The sequence below is a fragment of the Diabrotica virgifera genome, chromosome 8 (assembly GCF_917563875.1).
Source record: "Diabrotica virgifera virgifera chromosome 8, PGI_DIABVI_V3a".
NCBI classification, from domain to species: Eukaryota; Metazoa; Arthropoda; class Insecta; order Coleoptera; family Chrysomelidae; genus Diabrotica; species Diabrotica virgifera.
In genome coordinates, this window is record NC_065450.1 from 138,734,212 (window position 1) to 138,759,061 (window position 24,850).

General features: G+C 31.1%; 2 protein-coding genes across 3 annotated transcripts in view; one reads left to right on the top strand and one right to left on the bottom strand.

Moving 5' to 3' along the window:
* LOC126889371 (glutathione S-transferase 1-like) overlaps positions 1-24,850 on the bottom strand; it is a 134,413-nt gene that overhangs the window by 16,720 nt on the left and 92,843 nt on the right. For both annotated transcript variants that reach the window (XM_050657625.1, XM_050657624.1), the window contains exon 2: positions 723-923. In XM_050657625.1, the coding sequence (XP_050513582.1) occupies positions 723-923 (201 nt within the window). The remainder of the gene's footprint in view (positions 1-722; positions 924-24,850) is intronic.
* LOC126889370 (uncharacterized) lies at positions 20,300-23,788 on the top strand. The gene is made up of 2 exons (XM_050657623.1): positions 20,300-20,706; positions 21,201-23,788. Exons 1-2 carry the CDS (start codon positions 20,697-20,699, stop codon positions 23,684-23,686), a joined length of 2,496 nt encoding a protein of 831 aa, XP_050513580.1. The 5' UTR covers positions 20,300-20,696; the 3' UTR covers positions 23,687-23,788.

The window sequence follows — 24,850 nt, forward strand, 5'->3', positions numbered from 1 at the left end:
AAAATTAATAAATTTGAATATATTTTAAGTTGTGAATGATCATAGAAAACATCGTGTATACAACTTGCATTTAATTATTATTATGAAGCTCGTACTCTATACGAAACTCGCCGCTAGGCGGCTCGTTTCGTATCCCTCATACTCGCTTCATAATGACCATCATTAAATGCTCGTTGCATAATATATTATTAGTTATGAAGTGAATGAATAAAAAAGATTAACAGATTAATATCCAAAAACATTTAGAAACGATCAAAATTAAAAAATGTACAAATGTACATTTCACCACATTTAACCCGCGAGCAGTCGCCCCGTTAGAAAAATCTAATATTTTATCCTTTTTCGTGATAACTTGATGAAAATTGCAACATAACTTTCCACTCGTAAGTGCCTCGAGAGAGGGTGTAGTAATGCGTTGGTTTTTTTTCCTTCTTCTTTGTTTGCAATTTATGGCTTTGGTGAGAAAAAATTGGCTTTAATAATTGTTAGAAATAATATTAACATTACAAGTAAATAAAAATACTGTAACATAAAGATTTGTTGTAAATTCGCGTCTAAATTCGTATTGTTAGACAAAATCTAACGCGCGACCGATTACGTGACAGAAAAGAGCGCGACTGTTCCCGGGTTAAAATTACAAAGAGAAGTGAAAATAACGTAAGACTAAAATATAGTAAGATAACATATTTATTGCAAGATAATATTTGTATCTACATACTTACATAAATTGTAAGTCCTCTAACGAACAAAGTACTTGAATCATAGTGAAGTCTGTTATCGACAATCGCCCTCTTTTTAATATCTTTTGGATAAAGAGAGTCATCTTTTCCGTATTTGGCTACTAAATATGTATTAATGGCATGGCTGTCAACAATCACGAAACCATCATCATCCAACACAGGTACAGTATGTTCAGGATTTAACTAGAAAACATTAATAATATATTATTCAACGAGCATAATATTATAGTGATCTCTATTACTCATGATGATGAAGTTTGCGACAAGAGCCGAAAGCGAGTGCCGTAATTGATCAGAGTGGGTAATAGACATTACATGCGAGTAGAATACTATACTTTTTCTACGACCTTTTTTATCAGTATAAATATTATTGTCCTTTTACTTTAAAATTCATCGTTTGTTTATTGGTATATATATATATATATATATATATATATATATATATATATATATATATATATATATATATATATATATATATATATATATATATATATATATATATATATATATATATATATTGTTGTGATCTTATTTATTTATAGGTGATGATATTCTTATATGTAATTTAATTTAATTAATGCATTAATGATAATCTAATTAATCAACCAGATCACATATCAATATGTTTTCAATCTCAGGGCGAATTATAAAATTACTTACTTACTTTCGTGACTTCTAAATATTTCTCAGTGGTTCCTAATCGGGATAGGAAAAATATAAAATAATACACACATATGGATTACAATCATAAATCAAAATTTTGTTTATTTTATATAAATGGCAATTACTGCTTAATATTTGTTAGATCTTATATTTATTTAATACAAACATTTAAACATGGGAATCTTATTTCCTTTTGGTTTCCAATTTTGAATTTTTATTAATAATGAACTATTAGGATTTAGTAGCAACAAATTGATTTAAGTTTGATGAAAATCTTTTGATATTAGCGATTTTGTTCTTCAATTTTTAATGTGGTATTTAATACAAAAAAAAACATACATTCATGTCCTGACAAATGAGACTGACCTTTATCTGGTGAACTGCGAATGTCCTCACACAAAACCCGTTTCCTCCTACCCTTGGTTGCGATGAAAAACTCGTCCTGGCCTCCAGTAATGTTCTCCTTTGAAAACTACCTCGTATCGCTCTCGTTCCTGCTTTTCTCGTGATGCCGTGTTCTACCTTTTTCGAACCACTTCAATCAGCCACCGCGACACTCTTTGCTCAAGGAGATTCTTTTCTCTCGACTCGGCCTAACTCTCGTGCCGATGGGTACTCAACACTCACGGAACTATACCGGCGTTTTCACTCTTCGTACACTACCGTCCACCCTGGACTTCACCTCTCGACCGCTCAAAACATTCTGATCTCTCATCCTCATTCATTCCCCTACTTTCTAAATATCCCTTCCAGATTCAAAAATCAACATTCCACCACAAATTTTAATTCGCCGTATTCCTCAATACCAACTTTTAATCTTTCTAAATATGTTTAATGGATTTCAAGAAAAAATAATCATTTCCCAATTTAAACTTACTTTCTACCTTTTACAAAACTTAATGAACTATTATCTATTTCACTGAGTCTTATTTAGCGTAGGCTAATGATCGAATCTTCCGCGAACACTATAATGGTCCGCGTCACTCAACTTGTTTATCTTAGGCGCATTGTTATCGAGTTTCGTACACTTCTTCGAATCACTTTCTTAAAAACTAAATATAATAATTTGTTGTATACAGGTTGTTCTAAATTTACATGCCCGTGACTGAGAAAATTGAAGATCTTTTATATTAATTTGAATTCTGCTTATAATTATAAATTTTAATTCTCCTATCAAATAGGAATATAACAATATATATATATATATATATATATATATATATATATATATATATATATATATATATATATATATATATATATATATATATATATATATATATATATATAATAATTTTTTTTTTTTTATTGGGGAATGCAGTCAATAAATATTTGGGCTATTCAGTGAAACACTTTGAACTTATTAGTCGAGCTTTCGAAAATTTTATTTTCTTTATCAAGACTATCTACAAATAAAAATGTTTAAATTTAGATAAAACTCAAAACAAAACTTAACTTACTGCTCGTGGTTAAAAATTAATAATTATACAACTTATATAAAAACATGAAAATTTCTTAAAAGTAATATGTAAACGTAAAAATTTTGATAGTATGTCAATTCGACATCACTCAAAAAAATGTCGTTGGACTACTATAATAATTCGATAGGTTGGGAAAGAAATTAATGACATAATTTGTTGTAATTTATGATAGAAGAAATAAAAAAAAATATATTTTAGGTAGAATTATTAGTAATATTTCAACAAATTTTAATAAGACACAATGTTATTATAAATGATACTTAATTTATCAATGTCAGATCTCTTATTAATGCAATTTGATTTTTTTATCCAAACCATTTCTTTAAATTCTCTTTTGCGTAAATTAATTTCCCTTTCTAAAATTGTGGTTTCTTGAAACATGAAAACATGATCATCATTAATCACATGTTCTGCCAAGGCACAAGATGGGACATTTCTCTTAATATCACTTTTGTGTGAAGTTAATCTAAGAGATAAATTCCTTGAGGTTTGACCAACGTAACATTTACCACAAGTGATACAAGGTATAGAGTAAATAAGATTAGAACTCTCCATAATTTGTAGTGGAGTCTTCGTTTTGGTGTAAAGACTGTTTAAAGTTTTAATATTTCTAGTGGCAATCTTAATTTTTGGATTTTGCCTAAATAACTTAACCAACTTGGGTGTTAAAGTTGGTGTATATGGTAGAGAACAATAAGAAATGGTAGGTAAACTTTCTAATTGCCTTTCCTGTTGGTCAATATTGTCTTCCTGAAGTAAAATTAAAAGTAAAATAAACTTCAGGAAGACAATATTGACCAACAGGAAAGGCAATTAGAAAGTTTACCTACCATTTCTTATTGTTCTCTACCATATATACCAACTTTAACACCCAAGTTGGTTAACCCTGCTGTCCTGTTCGGGTCTATTTGACCCAAAAAATAATTTATTTCTTATTTTACAAATTATTACGCGGCGTAACGATTTGGTGTTTCGTGACTTTATTACCTAATATGAGGTCTTTCAATTGCATATGAGATAAACATTCAACTTCCTGATTTTTTTGATAAAAATGAAATTGTTACCTAGGGTACGTTCGGGTCAATGTGACCCGCGTATTTAAACCGTTAAAAATTACCTGTCTATGTGTGTTTAGTTGGCAGTATTCTATATTAGCAGTACCTGTGTGTTTGTCAGCCGGATACGTCTGTAAATAAAAACAGGTTTCTGCAAGCTAAAACTTGTAAAATAAACTGTAGTATAGCTGGACGATGTTGCAAACCAAATTATAAATATGACCAACATGGACGGACAGCATGTATTTGGAACCAACTGGAAAGACATGAATAAAGTTGGTTTCCAAGTATACATTGGTCTTTTATTTTTAGCTCGAGTTTATAAGTCCCATGGTGAATCAACTAAAAGTTTATGGAATGGAGAAACGGGTCGTACTATATTTAGATCAACATGTCGCTTGATATATTTACAAAAAGTTTGCAAGTAATACGTTTTGATAACAAAACTACTAGAGAAGACATTTTGATAAACTTGCGGCAATACGTGAAATTTATGAAACATGGGTAGAAAATGTAAAAAGAACTTTTAACCCTGATGAAAATGTTACCGTCGATAAGCAACTAGTTGCATTTAGAGGCCGCTCTCCATTCAAATGGTACATTCCAGCAAGCCAGCGAAATATGGCACAAAACTTTAGGGTTTATGTAATTATGAACAGTAAAACTTCTTATGCTCTAAAATTGCAGATCTATACAGAAATGCGTGTGATGTGTGACTTTAGTAGTGATTTGGAATGCCACAATATTACGTGTATAATAACTTTTTTACATCGTAAAATTTAGGACAATTTCTTCTAAAACAATGTAGATACAATGCCGGGGATTATAAGTAAAATAAACCGGAGCTTTCAGCAAAAATCGCGAATAAAGAAGTTAATAGCTCGTCTTTTTGCTTCATGCAAGATTTGACAATATTCCCAAAAATAATAAAAATGTTGTTCTTATAAGTACTTTGCATCATGAATCGATGCATCATGCATCACTTTCATCAAGGGAGCAGTGGATACTCTAGATTAGCTTGCTGGCACGTATACATGTGAGAAGAGATAAATCGCTGGCCAATGATTGTTTTTTATAATCTACTGGACATTTCTGCCTACAACGCGTTCGTGTTATGGGCATCAATAAATATCCAATGGAATACCAATCAATTGGGGAAACGGCGAATTTTTCTTGCGGAATTGGAAAAAAACTAATGAATCCAGTCATCATTTCCAGAAAAAATATACCAATAACTAAAGGCTCTTACGAACTGGCCAAAAGGACACGAGCAGGAACAAGTAGACAAGATGGAAATGCTAGTGAACCGTCTATTAAATCTAACTCCGCCTGCTAAACGAACACGCTGTAAACTTGCCGTAACAACGATAACAAGACAAATTATTATGTTGGATTATATCACAAACGTATTTGTAAAATCCATTCTTTTTATTAATGTCCCATTTGTAAACTGAATTAAATTTTTGTAGATATTTGTTACTAGGCTTTTTTGAAAGAAAAAATGCCTTTTGTTTTTGTTAATAAAGTTTAATTTACATTGACAACATAATTTTTGTTTAATTAACCATAATTTCTTGTTAACAAAGTTTTATTTATCACCATTAGCTTATTTTATTTCGATTAAGGAGCGTAAACCATAGTTGGGTCATATTGACCCGAACAGTACATTTGTGTAGTTGACTCGAACGGGACAGCAGGGTTAAGTTATTTAGGCAAAATCCAAAAATTAAGATTGCCACTAGAAATATTAAAACTTTAAACAGTCTTTACACCAAAACGAAGACTCCACTACAAATTATGGAGAGTTCTAATCTTATTTACTCTATACCTTGTATCACTTGTGGTAAATGTTACGTTGGTCAAACCTCAAGGAATTTATCCCTTAGATTAACTTCACACAAAAGTGATATTAAGAGAAATGTTCCATCTTGTGCCTTGGCAGAACATGTGATTAATGATGATCATGTTTTCATGTTTCAAGAAACCACAATTTTAGAAAGGGAAATTAATTTACGCAAAAGAGAATTTAAAGAAATGGTTTGGATAAAAAAATCAAATTGCATTAATAAGAGATCTGACATTGATAAATTAAGTATCATTTATAATAACATTTTGTCTTATTAAAATTTGTTGAAATATTACTAATAATTCTACCTAAAATATTTTTTTTTTTATTTTTTCTATCATAAATTACAACAAATTATGTCATTAATTTCTTTCCCAACCTATGGAATTATTATAGTAGTCCAACGACATTTTTTTGAGTGATGTCGAATTGACATACTATCAAAATTTTTACGTTTACATATTACTTTTAAGAAATTTTCATGTTTTTATATAAGTTGTATAATTATTAATTTGTAACCACGAGCAGTAAGTTAAGTTTTGTTTTGAGTTTTATCTAAATTTAAACATTTTTATTTGTAGATAGTCTTGATAAAGAAAATAAAATTTTCGAAAGCTCGACTAATAAATTCAAAGTGTTTCACTGAATAGCCCAAATATTTATTGACTGCATTCCCCAATAAAATTTTTATTACATTCCAACAGTCATTACATATTAACAATTATATATATATATATATATATATATATATATATATATATATATATATATATATATATTTATATATATATATATTATTGTGTTTTCAATTTTATCAATCAAAGGCAAAATAAAAATTAAATTAATTTTTTTTTAAATAACGCGGGCACATACATTTGATACACCCTGTACATTGATCTGTAAATATTTATTAGAATTTAGTTTGGATGTAAGTGGATTTCTTTTTTAATGAGCTTTCCGATGAACCATTAAAGACTTTTGTGAATAATTAAAGTGAAAAGAACGATGTATTTAGGTTTAAAATGGAAAAAGATTGTTTATTACGGGAACTATAGAATCCACAGGTAGAGGTAATTATCATTTTCTAGAAAAATGGTTTAAAAGAAAGTTTGGAATTTTAATATCTTTGTTTCACCCCGAGTAAATGTTGTAGACTTCCCCGAAAGTAATTAGGATGGTCGGAATAATTTTGAAAGAATGACTGTTTATTTATCGAATGGAAAAGAGGAATGTTTCTGATTCTTGGCAATTTGGAAGGGGAAAAGTGGTTTTAATGTTGAGTGAATTTGAAAAAGAAAGTATTATGTTATTGGCATCGCTGAGGAGCAGTTCGACGTTTTCGTGGATAGATAGTTAGCAAGTACCAGTGGTTGTTTGATATTGGAGAATAGTGCTGAAAAGTGGAACCAGAGACAGATCAAATTGAGACGAAATACCTCTTTGATTCTGTATTATTGTGAGAAGGAGAGCAGAGAATTTTTGGAGTTTTGTTTGAATCGAGTACTGGTCAAAAGAGGCCTGGCTTGTTGGAGAATTGGTGCTGGTATGCTGATAGTTTTGAAGCTGGAGAACGGAGAGGGCTTTGATGAGTAGCCTTTAACATAGTCAACGAGGGAGAGCTGTTTTGGGTCACGAGAAAACATCAGAGTGAGTGAAGCAAAAGGTCAGTCAACTTATGTGAAAGATATTTTTATGTTCGGAAACTAAAATTTTGAGTAAAAAGCATATGAATTAAAATTCCAATACTTCAAAAAGTAAATAGGAAGTATAGCTAATATTGCGAATACATAAATTGGTTTTGTTTATTTTGTTTTACCAAAGTCATCGGGAACAAACCGATAAATTGTTTTTTTTTTTTACTAGAATAAATTTAAGTGGTAAAAATTTCATTCGGACATCTGTGTCCACAGGTTTTAGATTTGATAGATTTTTAGAGTATCGATTTTGATAAATAAAAGACAATTCTGTATGTTTATTTTATATTTTGCTTTATTTCTTTTCCCTATTTTATCCCGATTAGGATCAACTAAGAGATACTGAACTCACGAGAGAAGATAAGTATAACGTAAGATAATTTAGACATTTTCTTGATATTATAAAAAGGCACCCTGAGATTTTTTATTCATTTTTTATGTATGATTTGCGACAATTAAATAATTAATCAAATAAATAATAATTAATATATAATTAATAAGAAGCAGATCATAACAACAGGGCGAGCCAACGTAGGACATTAAAGTATCTCTGGTTGTGAATTTGAAGGAAATAGGAAACGGAAAAACAGGTGAAGTAAAATTTATTTGCCCGTCGGAAAAAGTTGATATATTTAAAATTTTTGAAATATTTGTTTGACTTAATTTTTTATCTAGGTACAGTTTTTACATATTTATTTTATTTTTGATTGATTTGAATTTTGAAATGTTTAAAAATTTGTGGGATAAATTGATATTTGGGGAGAGAAAAAGTTTCGTCTCGACAGCATACAAGGTATTTTCGGATTTCATATTAGGCGGGGATAAATTTTAAATACATGTCGATAACAACCAGAAGCAAAAGCAAAGAAAACAAAAAACAAGAAGAACATTTGGAACAAGAAGAACATATAGAACAAGAAGACATTTTTGAAACAACAATCATGGCATCAGAACAACAGGAATTATCAGGAATAGATAAAGTAAAACCACTGATGCAACTCCAGTTACAAAAATGGGATGAAATATTAAATAAAAGGGATAAAAATCAGGAAGAAACATCAAAGAAGATGTATAAAATGGATAAAATGCAAGAAAATCAGGAAGAAACAAAACGAGCGATGAAGGAAACACAACAAAAAATGGATAACAATCAACAGGAAACAAAACAAGCAAAAGAAAAAGAACAGGACATTCTGGAAATGGACAAGGAACATGAGAAACGGAAAAAGGATAATTTTGACAAACAGCAAACGTTGGAAATGAATTTGGCAATGAAGCAAGGACAGAGAAGAAAGAGGAGAAAGCAACAGAAGATAAATAAAAACAATGAAGCCTGGGATTCCTCGAAAAAAGAGATGAGCCCAGAAGAAGAAAAAGAAGAAAAAAGAGTGACAAAGGAAATTGACGATTGGAATTCCTCGAAAAAAGAGATGAGTCCAGAAGAAGAAAAAGAAGAAAGAAGATTGATAAAAGAAAATGAAGATTGGGATTCCTCGAAAAAAGAGATGAGCCCAGAAGAAGAAAAAGAAGAAAGAAGATGGATAAAAGAAAATGAAGATTGGGATTCCTCGAAAAAAGAGATGAGCCCAGAAGAAGAAAAAGAAGAAAGAAGATTGACAAAAGAAAATGAAGATTGGGATTCCTCGAAAAAAGAGATGAGCCCAGAAGAAGAAAAAGAAGAAAGAAGATGGATGAAAGAAAATGAAGATTGGGATTCCTCGAAAAAAGAGATGAGCCCAGAAGAAGAAAAAGAAGAAAGAAGATTGACAAAAGAAAATGAAGCTTGGGATTCCTCAAAAGAAGAGATGAGCCCAGAAAAAGAAAAGGAAGAAAAAAGATTGACACAGGAAAATGAAGCTTGGGATTCCTCAAAAGATGAGATGAGCCCAGAAGAAGAAGAGATCAGAATAGAAAAAGAAAGCGGAAAAGATACAATTGAGACTGCAGTATTTAAAGAGGAAGTATGCAAAATGGAGAAGACAGAATACACAATAAACATGTGTAGAGAATCGGAGGAAAAAGAAAGAAAATTGATATGTGGAGAAGAAAAGGAGAAGGAACTGCGTGTAATATTGAGGGAATGTGAAAATTTAATAAATGAAGAAAACAGAGTAGCCAAAAAGTATGAAAATTCATTTGAGACTAAAGACTTAGGAAATTTTCGATCGAAAACTTACCCTATCCCATCTAAGTACAGACACTGGGAAAGAGAAAGCAATTGTTTTTCAGGTGGGACTCAATATTTTGACACAATAGAAAAGTGTTGTTGTCGAGAGAAAATCATATTTTTGTTGCACTTATTAATACTGATTTTATCTCAAAACAAGGCGGGGATGTTATTGTGTTTTCAATTTTATCAATCAAAGGCAAAATAAAAATTAAATTAAATTTTTTTTAATAACGCGGGCACATAAATTTTGATACACCCTGTATATTGATCTGTAAATATTTATTAGAATTTAGTTTGGATGTAAGTGGATTTCTTTTTTAATGAGCTTTCCGATGAACCATTAAAGACTTTTGTGAATAATTAAAGTGAAAAAACGATGTATTTAGGTTTAAAATGGAAAAAGATTGTTTATTACGGGAACTGTAGAATCAACAGGTAGAGGTAATTATCATTTTCTAGAAAAATGGTTTAAAAGAAAGTTTGGAATTTTAATATCTTTGTTTCACCCCGAGTAAATGTTGTAGAGTTCCCCGAAAGTAATTAGGATAGTCGGAATAATTTTGAAAGAATGAGTGTTTGTTTATCGAATGGAAAACAGAAATGTTTCTGATTCTTGGCAATTTGGAAGGGGAAACGTGGTTTGAATGTTGAGTGAATTTGAAAAAGAAAGTATTATGTTATTGGCATCGCTGAGGAGCAGTTCGACGTTTTCGTAGATAGATAGTTAGCAAGTACCAGTGGTTGTTTGATAGTGGAGAATAGTGCTGAAAAGTGGAACCAGAGACAGATCAAATTGAGACGAAATACCTCTTTGATTCTGTATTATTGTGAGAAGGAGAGCAGAGAATTTTTGGAGTTTTGTTTGAATCGAGTACTGGTCAAAAGAGGCCTGGCTTGTTGGAGAATTGGTGCTGGTATGCTGATAGTTTTGAAGCTGGAGAACGGAGAGGGCTTTGATGAGTAGCCTTTAACATAGTCAACGAGGGAGAGCTGTTTTGGGTCACGAAAAGACATCAGAGTGAGTGAAGCAAAAGGTCAGTCAACTTATGTGAAAGATATTTTTATGTTCGGAAACTAAAATTTTGAGTAAAAAGCATATGAATTAAAATTCCAATATTACAAAAAGTAAATAGGAAGTATAGCTAATCTTGCGAATACATAAATTGGTTTTGTTAATTTTGTTTTACCAAAGTCATCGGGAACAAACCGATAAATTGTTTTTTTTTACTAGAATAAGTTTAAGTGGTAAAAATTTCATTCGGACATCTGTGTCCACAGGTTTTAGATTTGATAGATTTTTAGAGTATCGATTTTGATAAATAAAAGACAATTCTGTATGTTTATTTTATATTTTGCTTTATTTATTTTCCCTATTTTATCCCGATTAGGATCAACTAAGAGATACTGAACCCACGAGAGAAGATAAGTATAACGTAAGATAATTTAGACATTTTCTTGATATTATAAAAAGGCACCCTGAGATTTTTTATTCATTTTTTATGTATGATTTGCGACAACTAAATAATTAATCAAATAAATAATAATTAATATAAAATTAATAAGAAGCAGATCATAACAATATATATATATATATATATATATACAGTGCTGTTTTTGTGACGGTACGCGCCGGTACGCCGTACCGGGACCTTTTGGGAAAAAGATAAAAAAACAACAAAATTATAGACAAATTAATTAATTTTTGCCGTGATTCCAAACAGCTTTAAAACGCCCCCTTATTGAGGCTAGACTTAAAAAGTTTTCCCGGGGGTGGACCCCCTATATGAACACTCCCCAGACCCCCCGGAACATTGCGTACCGGAACCTATATTGTTACAAAAACAGCACTGTATATATATATATATATATATATATATATATATATATATATATATATATTATATATAAATATATATATATAAGTTAACGACCCACATTCCGCAACATCAGCTAGAACACGGTAATGACCGTGAGAAGAGTAAGTCCCTGAACCAGAGAAACGCTGACGAAGACATCATACGTTCATAGTTATCAAAATGTTACATTTTCATTTCTTAGTTTAGAATTATAATTGTTTAGTTCAGATTTTGCTTTCAAACTGTAAAGACTACTTTCTTGTGTTAAATAAATATTTTTTAAAAAAGGACTTTCGGAAAGATTTTATATTTCTGGCGCAGTCAGTAGGATAGTCAAACGGGCGTTAGCGAATATAACTCTCGGTTCGTTTTTACGATTTTTTGACTATTCGAACAGTTTTCGCGAAGTGAATTCCAGTTGGGCGAATTGAGTAACCTGACGAGAAGATTCGTACTTTCGGAGAGACTTTCAAGCGAATATTGTGAGTGTCTCGACCCAGTTCCGAAGCAGTTCCATGGACAAGATCGCTACATTACTGTAAGTGTTTAATGTCATATAGAGAGCCTAATTTAACACTAGATTCTGATTATTCAGACAGTAGTAACTCAGATACAGATTCTGACTCAAATTTAACTAATTTAGCTAATTTACCTTTTAATAAAAATAATATAAGTTTTTCGAAAATATTAGAATTAAATAATAAATTTAAAATGGCTGTTCCACAAGTTCCTCAACTAAAGAAAGAATACTTAAATATGATTCCAGATTTTGAAGGAAATCATACGTTACTTCCTAGATTTTTAGAAATTTCCGAAAAACTTGTAACCAAATTTTATAATGCTACAGATGTGAATGATTTTCAAAATGAATATTTGATGTCAAGCATAATTGCAAAAATAAAAGGCGAAGCCGCAGTTAATATTTCTTCTTGTAATCTTAGAACTTGGCAAGATTTAAAAAATGCTTTAATTAATTCTTATTCAGACAAAAGAGATATTTATACTTTAAACATAGAAATTTCAGATTTGAAACAAGGCAATAATGAATCCCCATTTGATTTTTATAACCGAATACAAAAATTATTAAATCTTCAAATATCTCTCTTGACCTCAAAAACTGAACATGCTGCTGAAATTAATATTCTTGGTAGCTTCTTCCGAAATTTAGCATTAAGAGTTTTGTTACGTGGGTTAAAAGAACCTCTTGGTACCTTAATGCGTACAAAGAATCCTCCAGATATAAATTCTGCGTTAGGCATCCTCACAAATGATTTTCAGATATACCTCGACCAAAATAATTCTTCTCAAAGCAAAAATCACAAATCATATCAAAATAACAATTATTCGTCTAGACCAAAATCCAATTTCCGACAAAACCAACAAAATAATTATCAACCCCAAATTCAATATCAACCCCAAACTCAATATCAACCAAGGAATCAATTTCCAATACAGAGAAATACTATGGATCCTCCGAATCCCCAACCGAATCCTCAAAATATGAGACAAAATAATCAAAATAATTATTTCCAAAATAATCCTAGTACAAGTAGGAATTTTAATCGAAACTCCAATGTATTCCAGCCAAATCCAAACAGAAAATTCTCAAACCCTACTCCAATGACTATCACAACCAATAATACTTTCAGACCATCACAAAACTTCCAAAATAGGACTCGTTTCCGTAACCCCAATAATTTCGCAAGCCAAAATATTATTCCGGAAGAACTGCATAACATAGATAATACAGACTGTCCTGAAAGTTCATCCAAAGAACCTTTTTTAGAAGAGATAGCCTCGGAAGAAAACCAGAGCATGTAGAATTATTAAACTTAACTAACAAAGAATGTGAATTGCCGTACATAATTTTCCCTGAGCATAATTTAAAGGTCCTTATAGATACTGGGAGCACTAAATCTTTTATTACACCAAAAATAGGTGAAAAATATTTTAAAAATTCAATATTTAAAAAACCATTTCAAATTTCCACTGCTCTTGGAACTACTAAGGAAAATTTCTGTACCGTAATTCCTTCTTCCTCTATATTTAGGCATAAAAAGCCAATAAAATTAACTTATCATATTTTTAAGTTTCACGATCATTTTGATTGCTTATTAGGATTAGATAATTTAAAACTATTACAAGCAAATATCGATTTAGTAAATAATTTATTAAGAACACCTTGTTCTTCAATTAAAATTAACTATTATAGTCCGAGCGCTGGCAGCACGAATTGTATAGTAGTGTCTCCACGTTCCGAACAAGTAATTAAATTAAATATAAAAAATATAGAAAATGGTGACGTTATCGTACCTTATACAAAAATAGGGAAATTAGAAACTCCCCAATGTCTTACTAAAGTTGTTAATAAAGAAGCTTTATGCACTATTACTAACTCATCAGAGTCACATTTTAAAGTTGATTTAACTTCACCAATAGAAGTTGAAAAGTTCGATGAATACGAACAAATAAATCATCCTAATCTCAATTCTATTTATGCCGAAAAATTCAAATTTGATATTTCTAAAATCCGCGCGGAACATATGAATACCGAAGAGCGGAGTTCAATTTTAAAACTTATAAGAGAATTTTCGGACATTTTTCATATTGAGGGCAACCAATTGTCTTTCACCAATAAAATTAAGCATAGTATAAAAACTTCTAATGAGATTCCAGTATATTCTAAATCATATAGATATCCGGAAATATATCGTAAAGAAGTCCAAAATCAAATTCAGGGCATGTCAAAATATTATCCGACATAGTAATTCTGCCTGGTCCTCGCCTATCTGGGTTGTCCCCAAAAAACTTGATGCCTCCAATAAACGTAAATTTCGTGTTGTAGTCGATTATCGACGTTTAAATGCTATTACTTTAGGAGATAGATACCCCCTTCCAAATATCACTGACCTCTTAGACAAATTAGGGCGTTGTCAGTACTTTACCACGCTAGACTTGGCTTCTGGGTTCCATCAAATAGAAATGGCAGAAGAAGACATCCCAAAAACCGCTTTTAACACCGAAAATGGTCACTATGAGTTTCTTAGAATGCCATTTGGACTTAGAAATGCCCCAGCTACATTCCAGAGAGTAATGGATAACATACTGAGAGGCATACAAAACGAAAAATGCCTTGTCTACCTAGATGATATTATTATATTTAGCACTAGCCTGCAAGAACATATTACAAATTTAAGAGAAGTATTTCAGAGACTACGTGAATCTAACTTTAAAATACAGTTGGACAAATCCGAATTTTTAAAGAAAGAAGTGGCTTACTTAGGTCATATTGTCACTCCAGAAGGAGTAAAGCCCAATCCGGATAAAATAAAGGCTATTAAAAATTTCCCAATACCTGCTACTACCAAACAGTTAAAAGGCTTCCTCGGATTATTAGGATATTATCGAAAATTTATTAAAGATTTTTCAAAAATTACAAAACCCTTAACATTGCGACTAAAAAAAGATAATGAAATAAATATTAAAGACGAAGACTATGTACAGTGTTTTAATATCTGTAAAGATCTTCTTACAAATGAACCAATTCTGCAATATCCTGATTTTACTAAACCATTTAATCTGACAACAGATGCAAGTAACTATGCAATAGGTGCTGTTTTAAGTCAAGGAAAAATTGGTTCTGATCTCCCAATTGCCTACGCGAGTAGAACACTGAATGATTCAGAAATAAACTACTCTACCATTGAAAAAGAACTCCTAGCTATAGTCTGGGCAGTTAAGAATTTCCGACCCTATATTTTTGGACGTCGCGTGACTCTCGTGACAGATCACAAGCCTCTTCAATGGCTATTTTCATTAAAAGATCCCAGCTCAAAATTAGTTCGCTGGAGATTAAAACTCGAAGAATATGATTATGAGATTGTATATAAAAAAGGTGCTCTAAACACAAATAGCGATTGTCTATCAAGAATACGATTAAACGCAAACGAAACTCATGACATAGAACCCGAAACAAATCAAGATTTCTTAGATTATGTAGAAAATTTTGATGAAACTTTATTAGGTACCCCACATAACGTCGACTCAGAATCTTTGATTGTTGAACCAGACGAAACAATAAATGGCCAAAATGAAGAAGATGTCAATGAAAATGACGGTGCTACAATTCACACGAATGAAGAAAATCCCATCACAGGTATACCTATATCAGAAAGCTCAGTAAACACTGGAATGAATCAAATTATCATTTCTCAAGTTAATTATGAACCAGCAGAACCATCTATTATAAAACTTTACGATAAAAAACAAAGAACTCTCGTACAATTTTCAAAAAATGACACTGAACGTGACATAGTTAAATTTGTAAAAGACTATATAATACCTAAAGTTAAATATCATCTGTACTTCGAAGATCCTATATACGAAACTTTTAGTAACGTTGTACAAAAATATTTCAAAAATTCGCAAATAAACCTTATTAAATGCACCAAGAAGTTAATCGATATCCCACCAAACGAAATTGAAGAAATAATAAAAAATTATCACGAAGGAAAACAGAACCACAGAGGAGTAGATGAAACAGAAAATAGAATAAAAGCCTTATATTATTGGCCGAATCAAAGAGCATCTATCCAAACTTATATAAACGATTGTGAAATTTGCCAATTAACAAAATACGATAGGAGACCTATCAAACCCTTATTTAATATAATACCTACTGCAACTAGACCCTTTCAAATTGTTCACCTAGATTCAGTCACATTAGAAAAAACAAAATTTTTAACTATAATAGATTCTTTTTCTAAATATGGTCAATTATATAAAATAAATTCAGCTCAAGGTATTGAAGTAGCAAATGCATTAATTCGATATTTTACTCATCACTGCATACCAGAGCAAATAATATCTGATAATGGGACCGAATTAAAAAATTCAGTTGTCAAAGAACTTTTAGAGCTACATAAAGTAAAAGTACATTTTATAAGCTCTCAACATCCAGAATCTAATGGAATTGCTGAGAGATTCCATTCAACCATAATCGAACATATTAGACTATTAAATAATCAAAAAGAGTACAAAAATGACCATATTGAACAAAAAATAAATTACGCTTTACTAGCTTATAATAACAGCATCCATTCAGTAACAAAAATGAAACCACATGAGTTGATTACGGGACATATAGATAGTAATTCTCCTTTTGATATTAATATCGAGCAACAAATTTTAAATAATTATATTTCAAACCATAAAGAAAAAATGAAAATACTTTATTCTAATATCAATAAATCCTTGCAAAACGTAAAAGAAAAAGTAATCTCTAAAGCTAACGAAAATCGAGAAGAACTGCCCGAAACAATCCCTACTAAAATATTTGTTCGTAATAAGCAATATCAAAGTAAAACAAAAAATAAATACCAAGCTGAAGAAATAAGTAAAATTAATAAAGAAAGAAAAACCGCGAAAATAAAAACTAGACATAAAAATACTGCCGAAAATATTCATTTTTCTAATGTTAAACGACCTAAAAGAAAACCTTACAAATTTTCAGGTACCTCGCAATCGGATGCGCAGCAATCCAAATAAAAGATGTTACCCATAATCTAGGCATATTACCAATCAAATTGGGACCTGCCAAACTTCAAAAATCTAGCCACACTTTTGTCCATTATTACAACTTAAATCCACTTTTAGAAGAATATGATAACTTAAATATACAATATGATCACCTAAAAAATAATCTTTCTAATTGTAAATTTTTCAATAACGAAACAAAAAATTATGTTAATTTAGTACAGTACGTCAAAGATAACATTGAGGAAAAATTTGAGAACCTAAACATTCATACAAAACTACAAAAAAATAAAAGAGGTATAATCAACGGTTTCGGTTCAATTATTAAAGCTATAACAGGAAATTTAGATGCTGAAGACGGCGAAAAAATTAACTCAATACTAGAACACTTAAAGACAAACGAAGCAAACTTGCAAAGCCAAATCGATAATCAATATTCGCTAAGCCATGAAATTATCAGTAACTTTAATGAAACAATTCAAAATATTCAAGAAAATGAAATTAATTTAAAATCCAAAATTTTAGCAATAAAAGATATAGTAGATTTCCAAACAAATCTTGAAAATGTCAATTATTTGAAAGACATGTTTAATGAAATTATAATAACATACAACTTAATACTCGATACAATGGAAAATGTCCAGAATTCGATTACATTTTGCAAATTGAAAACATTACATCCTAGCATAATAAAATCAAGCGAATTATTTAACGAACTCCAAAAAATTTCATCACATTACAAAGCACAGCTACCATTTGAAGTAAAATATGAAAACATTTTAGATTTCGAAGCTATTTTACAAATAACTTGCAAAATAGAAAAGAATCAAATACAATATTTTCTTTCAATCCCTATTGACTATGAATCCAATTTTGATCTTTATCATTTATTGCCAATTCCCACAAAAAGTAAGTCAGAATTTGTCATCATGTTACCAAACTCAAGATATTTATTAAAAAATGAAAAAATTATATTTCCTCTAAATGACATCTGCACACATAGTAAGATCTTCCAATGTCCTGGTTATCTGCAAATTAATCACGAGCACTCATGTGAAGACCAAATTTTATTTTTTGGCAACTCTACAGACTGCCAATACCTAAAAGCGAAAATTCCAGGAAACCATATCGAAATTATTCCAGAAATCAACCAATATTTAGCTGTCTTTCCTAAAGAAGAAAAACTGATCATTAAATGTGCAGAAGAAACGCAAATAAAAATTCTAAACGGCATTTATCTAATAGAGAATGCCCCTTGTAAAATTATTTTCCAAAATCAAGAATTAACCTTTCAAGACGTCACATCAGGGCAACCAATGATGATAAACTCACCACAATTAAATTTCGATATAATTAAAATAGCACCAATGGAAATAAAAATAAATTCGCTAAAACTTAAAGATATTCCAAATCACGAAATAAAACCAATATTTCAAAATACGGCTCTGTACCACATTCCAAGTATTTGGACAATTCTGTTGTACATTGGAATAATTACAACACTTATTATTTTACTCAAAAGGAAAATAGCAAAAACAAAGAGAAACGATTCCATAGAGGAAAAAGAAGAAAGTCCTAACCCCGGCATAGAACTCCCTCGCATGGCTTCACTCTTGGGGAAGAGGAGTTAACGACCCACATTCCGCAACATCAGCTAGAACACGGTAATGACCGTGAGAAGAGTAAGTCCCTGAACCAGAGAAACGCTGACGAAGACATCATACGTTCATAGTTATCAAAATGTTACATTTTCATTTCTTAGTTTAGAATTATAATTGTTTAGTTCAGATTTTGCTTTCAAACTGTAAAGACTACTTTCTTGTGTTAAATAAATATTTTTTAAAAAAGGACTTTCGGAAAGATTTTATATTTCTTATATATATATATATATATATATATATATATATATATATATATATATATATATATATATATTGATGTGATCTTGATTATTGATATGAGATAATATTCTTATATGTCACTTAATTTAATCAATGTATTAATACTAATCTAATTAATTAACCAGATCACATATCAATATGTTTTCAATCTCAGGGCGAATTATAAATTAATTACTTACTTTCGTGGCTTCAAATATTTCTTAATGGTTCCTAATCGGGATAGAAAAGAAAAGAGTAAAAAAAATACACATATGGGTTACAATTATAATAAAAATATTTTTTATTTTATTTAAAAGGCAATCAATGCTTAATATTTGCTATTTCTTATTATTCTTAAACATAACATTTACAAATGGGAATCTTATTTCCTTTTGGTTTTCAATTGAAAGTTTTTATTAACATTTAACTATTAGGAGTTATTAGGAACAACTCTATTTAACTTTGATGAAGCTTTTCTGATATTATTGATTATGTTATTCAATTTTTTATGTGGAATTTAATACGAAAAACCCATACATTCATGTCCAAACAAATGAGACTGACCTTTTCCTGGTGAACTGAAAATGTCCTCACACAAGACCCGTTTCCTGCTATCCTTGGCTGCGATCAAACCTCGTCCTGGCTTCCAGTAATGTTCTCCTTTGAAAAACTAGCTCGAATAGCTCTCGTTCCTGCTTTTGTTGTGATGCTGTGTTCTACCTTTTTCGAAACTGCTATCAGCTACCGGGACACTCTTGGCTCAAGGAGGTTCTTTTACTCTCGACCTGGCCTACTTCTCGTTCCACGATAGATACTCCACACTCACGGAACTACCGGCTTTCTCACTCTCCGTACACTACCGTCTACTACTCCACTTCACTTCTCGACAGCTCAAAACATTCTGATCTCTATTTGTCATTCATTCCCCTACTTTCTAAATATCCCTTCCAGATTCACAAATCAAACTTCCACCACCAACTCTCATTCGCAGTATTCCTCAAAACCAATTTTTAAACTTTCTAAATATGCTTAATGGATTTCAAAGAAAATAGTTAATTCCCATTCTAAAATTACTTTCTACTATATACAAATTTTAATGACCTATTCTCTATTTCCACTTAGTCTTATTTAGCATCGGCTAATGATCGATCCTTCCGCGAACAACGATAATGACCTATTAACGATTTCACTTGAGTCTTATTTAATCACTTCTTAAAATTAAATATAACAATTTGTTGTATACAGGTTGTTCTAAATTTATATGCCCGTGGTTGAGAAAATTGAAAATATTTTATATTAAATTGAATTCTGTTTATAATTATCAAATTTTAATTTTCATATCACATAGAAATATAACAATATATATATATATATATATATATATCGTCACTTGAATGCAGAACTATCCTAACTCAAAAAAAATTTTTTTTTCGTTTATTCCTTATAAAGGTAATACATATCGTATATTTTCATGCAGAACAATCTTAAGTTCATAACTTTAAATTTACTAATAGAAATTCTATATAGAACATCATAATCCTAACTAGCAAATCATTATTTTATCAATGCAGAATAATCCTAAGTAAATACAAATACAGTTAGGATTGTTCTGCATTTTCAATAACAATGCGCGCCAACATTATTTTTGTTATCTTCTATTTACATAGGATAATTCAACGGCTATCGGTTAGTCATTTCCATCGTCTTGTTGGATATTCACGTTTGTTCTTTTGCCAAATAGAGTTGCAGTGAGTGTGAATTTTAACAACAATAATGAAACGAGGTAAGTTTTAATAATAAATATGCTTTATTAGTAGTTTTTTATCTATTAAGTGAATCTAATTTTTATCTAATAAGTGAATTAATAAAACTGTGAATCTTGTTTTTAAGATGCTTTTGGTAGAAAGTAGGTACGCATTAAAGGGCTGTGTTTTTATTCTGCCACGTGCTATAAATTGTATATAACTATTAGGCACGTGTTGAATTTCACAATATTTTATGATATATTTGAGAAAATATCGCAGAATTACTAACCACACATACATATTTCGTTATTAAATAATATATAATTCTTTATATTGAACAATGCGTTGCTACAGACGGCAGTTTGGGGATACATTATTATTGGGACAAAAATTGTAAATTTGAACAAGTGAAATAAGGTTTAACGTACGTCCTGGTTTCTGAGTATTTTAATTTGTATCAATTAATTTTAAATGTCTGCAATTAATATGTTCTTGTTATGCTGACTGTAAGCTCATTGTAAATTTGTTGCAGGTGCGTTAATGGTAAAAATGGCCATGTCTATGAATCCAACACAACATGAGAATTCTGGAGAATCAAGTAATGATACGGCAGGTAGTCCCATATCTATAGCTACGGTAGAAAGCCCTTCCACATTGTATACTAACCAGCAGTACTACGGAGATCTAGGTGAATTAAGATGTCTACACTCTCCCGTACACCAAGAACAACAGTATTGCCAGCTCGAGACACCGATAGAACAGCAGTTTTCCCAACATTATAATCAATATTACGACTTACCAATACCTACCTCCATAAGCCTACTAGTACCTGAAGCAGAGCAGTATCGCCAATCTCCGAATAATTGTTTGGGTTATTGTTCACCTCTAGATAACGTCATAGATCTTCAAACATCCATCGAACAACCACGGTTGCAGCAACGTGATGAAGCTAAAGATTCCCATAATCCTACACCTAGCGTTGTAAATTTTGCAACACGTGTCCTTCAAGAGCAGGTCCTTCAGCACCAAGATGATATTACGCGTCCATCCACATCTACCGGTAAGCTTTTACCGACCATCTCACATCAAACTGATGAAAATAGTGACCCATATGCTACAGATGGAAGCTCAGATGTTGATTTTAATCCAAATGATTTTGATTTAGACCAGCAGGATGCCCTAGTGTCTGAGGAAAAAATACCAGATATCACCAAGTCTCGTAAGCGAAAAAGAAACCCAGATAATTGGAGGAGAAATAGAATAAAGAAATTACGAAACTCCGGCAAGGCCTATGTAAATTGGAAGTCTAAACAGGTTTCAGAAAGGATTATGAAACCGCCATGTCCCACAACATGCAGACTTAAATGTCAAACGAAATTTCAGGAAAAACATCGCGTCCAGATTTTTCAAGATTTTTGGAAATTGGGAGATATTAATTATCAGAGAGAATTTGTTTTGCGGAACTTAACTGTGAAGCCTACAAAACACCCCAGAAAAAAGAAGGATGCAGTTGAGCTTCCAGAAGGTGATACTTGTGAAAGTCGTAGAAAGCTGTCGTATTTTTATACTTTTCCACAAGAGAATTGTCCAGTCAACACAATCAAGGTATGTCAAACATTTTTCTTAAATACCCTGGGAATAAGTCATCAAATCGTCAAAACAGTAGTTAAAAAAACTCATCATTCAAATTCAATATCGCCACAAGCAGATTTACGAGGTAAAGTACAATGTAATTCTCGATTGCCAAAACATTTTAAGGATTCAGTACGACATCATATTAAGTCATTTGCTTTGATTGAAAGCCATTATTGCAGAAAAAATAGCACTAAAAAATATTTGCCACCTGACCTCAATATCAGCAAAATGTACCGTTTATATAAAACATATTGCAGTGATAACAATATAAATACCATAGCTTCTTATGCTATATATAGAGAGGTATTTAACAATGAATTTAATTTGGGTTTTTTCATTCCCAAAAAAGACCAGTGCGATTTTTGCAACAAATTGTCTAATTCTTCTCCGTCAGAAAAGGAAGAACTTCGTTCTGCAATGGAAGCTCATCTTAAAAACAAGGACTTATCTAGAGCAAATAAAGAACTAGATAAAGAGAGGGCTAAAACTGATAATTCGTTTTGCATGGCTATATACGACTTACAAAAAACATTGTTATGTCCTAAAGCTGAAGTATCTCTCCTCTACTATAGACGTAAGCTTGCATGTTACAATCTGACTGTGTACGATGCTGCTAACAAACAGGGATACTGCTACATGTGGCCAGAATCGCTAGCATGTAGGGGTGCTTGTGAAATCGGTAGTTGCATATTAAGTTTCATTGACGAAATGGTACGAAATGGAATTAAGGAATTCAGTTTCTATAGTGACAACTGCACTGGACAAAATCGCAATCGATTTATATATTGTCTGTACATGTATTGTGCCGCCAAATATGGTGTTAAAATTACTCACAGTTTTCTAGAAAAGGGACATACACAAAATGAGTGCGACTCCGTACATGGGGTTATCGAAAGAGCTGCAAAAAAAATCCCTATATTTAGTCCACAGCAGTGGTACACATTAGCAAGGACTGCGTGTAAAGTGCGACCTTATAAAATTAAAGAAATGGCTCAGGCGGACTTTTACGATTTAAAGGACCTGTTAGCCAAAACTACAAAAAATTGGGATAAAACTGAACTTGGTTGCAAAGTCATATTTAATAATTTGAAAGTTATTATGGTTGACCCAAAATGCCCAAACCAACTTAACGTTAAATATAGTTTTGAAGAAGATTTTATAAAAATTAATACTCTGGAATTGAAAAGGAGCCACCAAAAGTTAGACTCATTAGAGACCTATCAACTTAGAATGTTAAGAAGCTCACCAGTTCCAATTCCTGCCGCGAAATATAAAGACTTATTATTTTTGTGTGAAAACAAGGTTATACCTACGGAATACCATAACTTTTTCACTAATCTTCAAGCTAGTAACATTCCCGAACAGGAAACTGACGAAGATTAATTTAATATGTTAGTTTAATAATTTGACCATTTCATAGTATTCTTTGGTATTTTGATTTTGAGTTGTAAATCTTTAATAAAAATTAAAAAGTTTTAAATTTTACCGATTTTGTTTTTATTTGTATCCTATGTTAATCTTAAATTTATTCTAAGCTTGAAATGTATTAATGCAGAAGTAGCTTATGTACCAAACATCGCACTTACAATAGTTCTGCAGTAGAATTTATAAGTCAGTAGTATCCTAAGTCACACTTTTTATAAAAAAATTATCATTAATCCGTCTCATTCCTAATAACACATTTAAAAGGTTCCTAATATACTATACTGAGATAATTTCACCATTTAACCAAATACTGTTTAAATTATGACACATTGAAACATTAAAATCGCTCTCCTGTAAAATATCTTAAATGTGAGTTAAGCTAGTTCTGCATTCAGGTGACGATATATATATATATATATATATATATATATATATATATATATATATATACAGATATATTCTGTCAATCTGGCACCATTTTTAAGCAAAACATGTCAATGTCGCACCCAATTTGACGATGTGGCACCCGATTTTGGGTGCCAGTACGACAGCGTGTATATTTTCGTCCTAGGAGAGTATAAGTGTTCCTAATGCAGAATATGTAAAAAACGTAATGGTGCCAGATTGAGGCTTTTTCTAAACGGACATATTGATTTGTTCAGGCATTTTTCGATAGAGGGCGCTCTACTATATACAACTGTATGTAACTATATAATTTTAGTCAATTTGGCACCAATATAAAAAGTGGCATAGTGGCACCATAAATCTGACAACCCCGCCTTTCCCTAATATAACCTAACTCATGTTGCTTGGCGCCGATTTGTTATACCGCTTAAATCGCTGCGATCAATGGAGATATATATCCGATTCTATGTAACAAAGTATTTTCAAAGGTGCTCTTTGTGTGCAGTAAATCAAAGTGAGTGCAATAAACAATAAATTGGATGTTAACATGAAAGACAGAACGAAAAGAATACTCAAATTATTAGACGACAAAGTACAAGATAACTAACCTAACCTAATTACGAGTATAATAATATGGGCCATTCCACGAACATACGCCTGTTTTGGATTACTTCGACAACGAATATTTTACTGTGCAACATAAGAAGTACGAAAGTA